Consider the following 5,590-nt stretch of genomic DNA (forward strand, 5'->3'; position numbering starts at 1 on the left):
GTGTTTAAAGGTGAAATGTGGAGGAAACATCAGAAGTAGTTGAAAATGGCCGATTACACCCTGGACCCCAGAGGGTTAAAAGGTTTTTTAAAGTAACGCAATAGTTACTTTTCAAGTAATTAATTACTTTTTGAATCTTGTAACTCAGTTACTAACTCAGTTACTTTTTTGAAGAAGTAACTAGTAACTATAATTAATTACTTTTTCAAAGTAACTTGGCCAACACTGCTTATTACCCACCAGTCCACATTGTTGGCTGCTGTTTTTTTTGTTTTTTACTTACTTCCAACAGAAAGCCTCATTTCTGCTGTTCGATACTGAACAAATTGAAACTTTTTAAATTTTGCAAAACTGCAAAACGCTGAGCTTTGTCTCTAATCAAACCTCTGTAACTTTGTTCTGCTTCACTTCGTTTTTGACAATATTTTTAAGGTCATCTGCTATAAAAACACAGACCAGGAAAATCGCCTTCATGTTTTTCTGTTTCATCCTCAGTTACTTTGACACAAAGGCGTCTGCTGTGCTGCTCACACCTTTGATTAAGTCTGGCAAGTGTCAGCTTTCTTTTTATAGATAGAAAAATATAGATATGTACTGATAAGTGATCAAAGTTATAATATTTCTGACTGTCTGAGGCAAAATTTCCCCGATTCAAATCGAAACGAATCGTGGATCGAATCGATTCTAGAAATCAGTGACGATACCCGGCCCTAGTTCGTACATCACCTTCTTCGGAGCTGGTGATTTAAAAGGTGTAACAGGGAGAGGCGTGAGCTCATCCATTTCCTCTACAGCTAATGTGAGTGTCACCGCAGTAACTGCGTAGTTATGGCGGGTATCCATTAGCATGTACACCACCAACCTGTTCATGTGTCTAACTGTTTTCCCCAAACTCTGGTAATTGGTGATTCTGTTCTCAGACATGTGAAGCTAGAGACACCGGCAAGCATAGTCAAGTGTCTTCCAGGGGCCAGAGCAGGCGACACTGAGGGAAATTTAAAACTGCTGGCTAAGGGTAAACGTAAATACAGTAAAATCATAATTCACGTCGGCAGTAATGACACCCGGTTACAGGTCACTAAATCAAACTCGTTAAATCAACCTCAAGGTTTTAATCAGACAGTGATGATGTGATTACAGTTCTCAGGTTTAATTCAACAAACGTAACAAAAGTTTTGGATTAACTGTTTATAAATATGTGTCATTTTTGTACAGAATTACTCATTTTAGAAGTAAAAAACTGCACTTTAACTTTTTTGTTTGATGTCACATTTACTGTGGTGGTGTACAGAGGTAAAACTACAACAACTGTCATCGTCTAATTTTAATGGATCTGACTGCAGCATCTGAGTCTGAAATTGAATCCTTAGACCTGGATTATTGCAATTATTGTGTTGAATTGTACCTTTTCTTTCATACTGTGTGTGTATAACAGTGCGTGGAATGATCATTGTGCAGTCAGCTGGGTACAGATGTGGAGATAAAGCAATCTGCCCTCAGAGTGACACTCTGGACAACGTCAGGAACAGGTGAGCACTGTTGGAGAACAAACAAACAAAAACCTGTCAACATCTTTAATGAAACTATCAGGAATTAAAGGATTACCTGAAAGTAATTTGTTTCAGAATCAGAAATACTTTATTAATTCCAAAGGAAATTATGGGTTACAGCAGACAGCATGCTGGTTGGTGCATGCACACTCATATCTGTCTGATATGAGTGTGCATGCACCAACTGATCTGATTTGTCTCATCCTGACACCTCCCATACGAACGCGAAAGGTAACCTTCCATGTCCGTATGATATGTGCCGGATTGTGGCTTCCAATGGAATGACGCTCCCGGCGGTAACACACGTTCCAGCCATGTATTCCAGCCCTAACCATAACCACACTTTTAATCGTATTGAATAGTATTTTTTCAAAGCGATTAATGATGAGAAATTAAAGAAATGTACATTTGTAGATTGATTCCAAACGGTTTCCGAATGCATAACATACAGACTGGTTGGGTGGCTTACGCTTTGGGATGAGAACGTGTTGGAAATGATCAGCTGAAAACCAGCTGTTTCCCCTACGGTGGCCCTGAGGGGCAAAACAGACTGCACCTTAAGAAAACATGAGCAGCAGAAAAACACAACGGAAATAGAAAACAAAAACTGGATTGTTTCTGGGGGATATAATGACTTGAAGAACTAGATCCGGATGTGACAAGCTAATACTAAACAGCTGATAGCAAGCATCTATTATATGTGATTAAAATACACATTGAATCGATTTCCCTCACAACAGTAATGAACCCTGTCTGTGAAGGTTCTCAGTCATCCAGGTCATCGTAGTCTAAGGAGCTTGGAAAGAAAAGCGTCTGGACTTTTTTAAGTTGCTTTTCAAGCAACTTAAAAAAGTACACATAGGTGTGCCGTGAGAGATCGTCAGGTGTGCCGTGGGAAATTATTTAATCTTCATTCATTGGTCCAAAAAAATACAATTTAATAATTATAATAATAAAAGTAATAAAATCATTGTTGGGCATCTGTGCTTTCAATGCAGTGACCGGTAGAGTCATTACTCTTTCATGTCAGTGGGTAGCGCAATATCACCTTGTTAAGTTAAGACATTAGCGTTAGTGATGCGTGCGGTACGTGGCAGCTGCAAGTCGTACAACAAAGATGGATAAATATTTGAAAAGAAAAACTGCGGCCTCCGAACTGGGCCCTGGACAAAATTCTAATCCAGAAGAGCCCTTTACGAGTGGTGGTCAAAAGAAATCAAAAACGGTGAGCTTTACTTTCACTGCACCGACTCTGTTATGTTTGGTGTGTGGAGAAAAGTTCTCAAACAGTGCCATGGTCCCAAGCAAGCTTAAACGCCATCTCCACACAAACGTCCCTCACTTCAAAACAAGAACACAGACTATTTTGTTCGCCTGCGTGAACACGCTGAGAAACAGGTAACGTTAATGAGAAAAAACACAAAGGTGTCTGAAAGAGCTCTCAAAGCTAACTACTTAGTGGCTGAACTTATAGCCAAATCCAACAAAACCACACACTGTAGCAGAGACATTAATACTACCTGCCTGCAAAGCCGTTGTGAATAAGATGCTGGGCCCTGGCACGGTTAAAGAAACAGCCAAAGTCCTGCTCTGGTTTTGGAGAAGATTGCTTCAGTGGGAAGTTTGCATTGCAACTTGATGAGTCTACAGACATTAGTGGACATTCCCAACTCTTGGCCAATGAGCGTTTTGTGGATGGAGACTCCATCAGAGAAAACTTTCTATTTTGCAAGGCACTGCCAGAAAAAACAACAGGAGAGGAAATTTTTCGGGTTACATCCAAATATCTTGAACAAGGGCGACTTAAGTGGGAAAACTGCACACGTGTCTGCAGTGACGGAGCAGCAGCCATGGTCGGGCGCACCAAAGGTTTCGTTAGCAGAGTGAAAGCGATACACCCCGATGATATTCTTACTCACTGTTTTCTGCACCATGAGGTGCTCGTTGCCAAGACTTTACCAGCAGACCTAGCTCCTGTGTTGGATGATGTCGTGCGCGTGGTGAACTTTGTTAAGACAAGACCTCTGAAAAGGCGCATATTTGCATCTCTGTGCGAGGAAATGGGAGCGGAGCATACAGCCTTATTGCTTCATACAGAGGTCCAATGGTCTGTGTATGAGCTGCGAGAAGAGCTAAAAGTGTTTTTGAGTGAGGGGAGGTACAATGATGCAAAGCTGTTTGCAAGTGATGAGTGGTGTCTAAGGCTGGCTTACATGGCAGATATATTTCTGCATTTGAATGAACTGAACACACGAATACAAGGCTGAGATGAAAACCTGCTCACAAGCACAGATAAAATAAATGGATTCCGTTCAAAGGTGCATCTCTGGCAACAACATCTGGAAAATGCCAACCTTGACACGTTCCCACTTGCTCAGAAATGGCAAGGCGATATCAAAGCTGCCACACTGTGTGAAATAATAGGTAAACATTTGAAAACGCTTGAGGAGAAGTTGTAAATTTATTTCCCCTCAGTCTCCACTGAATGCCTTGACTGGGTAAGGGACAGGACATCGGAAAGGATATGACTTTGCAGGAGCAGGAGGAGCTAACTGAACTGAGACAAGACTGTGGTTTAAAGCTGAGCTTTGCTGATCTATCGTTCCCCACTCTGGCAAACAGAGCCATTTTGACATTGCTCCCATTTTCAAAAACATATCTATGTGAGCAAAGCTTTTTGAGCATGGCTGCTATAAAAACTAGAAACAGAGAGAGATTAAGAGCTGTTGAGGAAGAGCTTTGTGTATGCCTTTCTTCAATTCCTGCCAGAATATCATCTTTGTGTTCATCTAGACAGGCCCAGGTTTCACACTGAGTGAGTATAAACAAACTGAGAGACTAACTTGCCATTATATGTACTGTATTAGGCTACAATGTGTCATTTTGGAACATGTTTGGTTGGTGGTGTGCCACAGGATATTTGTAATCTATAAAATGTGCCGCGACTCAAAAAAGGTTGAAAAACACTGATCTAGCCCTCAATGCGCCGCCCAGTTTGCCTAGCAACAATGACATCATGCACTGGAAACATTTTAAACCGCATAGTTTGACAGAAATGAAGGCAAAAGTCTTGCTTTTATTTTATTTTTACTTTTGCTGTGTGGAGAGGCTAGAGATTAGCTAGTAACCAGTGAGCTAATATACTTCATGAGACCAATAACTACCAAAGTTTGGTAATATAATGTAAATATAATATGTCCAACATTACATTTATTGTATTAATAAATTAAATGTATCTAATTAGAAAATTACAACAGTGAAATGTAACTCTGTTTCAAATACTGAACTTCAGCAAACATTCAAGGTGCAACTATTTCATATCACTTTATATCTATTTTATCTCAAAGACGAATATGTGTGACACTGTATATAAGGATGCGTTATCTATGAAAGAGATATTGTTCTTTTAATATACAGTGGAACCCCAACTTACGAAATTAATTCGTTCCCGAGGGTCTTTCGTAAGTCGAAGCACCCATCGCGCGTTTTGAGTGAGGCGATGCTGAACGATAGGCTATAGGCTAATTGCTAACTAGAACAACAATATGTCATTCAAGGGGAACAGCGAAGCGCAATTAGGGTTTGTCACATTTGTCACAAGGCATTGTGGGCATTGTAGGCTCAGCCAATCAGAGCCAGCGGATTTCGTTACATGGGCATTTTGCAATATTTCCGTTCAGTGCCTTCGTAACTTAAATTTTTCGTTAAATGGGGTATTCGTAAGTCGGGGTTCCACTGTATTTGCACCACTACATTTGTCCGAAAGCTTACTTAAATGGGTAAAAAAAGAAAAATCACAAAATTTCATCAGTAGCATGTATCTATATAGTATATACATAGTACATACATGCATAGTATATGCATGTATAGAAATGCATATACTATTATATATTGTACATATATTTATTAGTTTCAGATGTAGCCATTCTTGTATTTTGCTTGTTTACATTATTGTATTTTGCACAACTCTGTTGCTTGTGAAGCTCGCACACAAGAATTTCACTCACATGTGCTGTACCAATGTACCTGCACATGTGATG

General features: G+C 39.9%; 1 protein-coding gene across 1 annotated transcript in view; it reads left to right on the top strand.

Annotated features, from left to right (window-relative positions):
* Positions 1-5,590, top strand: part of LOC102197664 (uncharacterized) — a 26,029-nt gene that overhangs the window by 9,547 nt on the left and 10,892 nt on the right. Inside the window, exon 4 of the mRNA XM_005754973.2 lies at positions 1,436-1,529. Within this exon, the coding sequence (XP_005755030.2) occupies positions 1,436-1,529 (94 nt within the window). The remainder of the gene's footprint in view (positions 1-1,435; positions 1,530-5,590) is intronic.

The sequence above is a fragment of the Pundamilia nyererei genome, unplaced genomic scaffold (genome assembly GCF_000239375.1).
Source record: "Pundamilia nyererei isolate P.nyererei 1_Seehausen unplaced genomic scaffold, PunNye1.0 scaffold00790, whole genome shotgun sequence".
Classification (NCBI taxonomy): Eukaryota; Metazoa; Chordata; class Actinopteri; order Cichliformes; family Cichlidae; genus Pundamilia; species Pundamilia nyererei.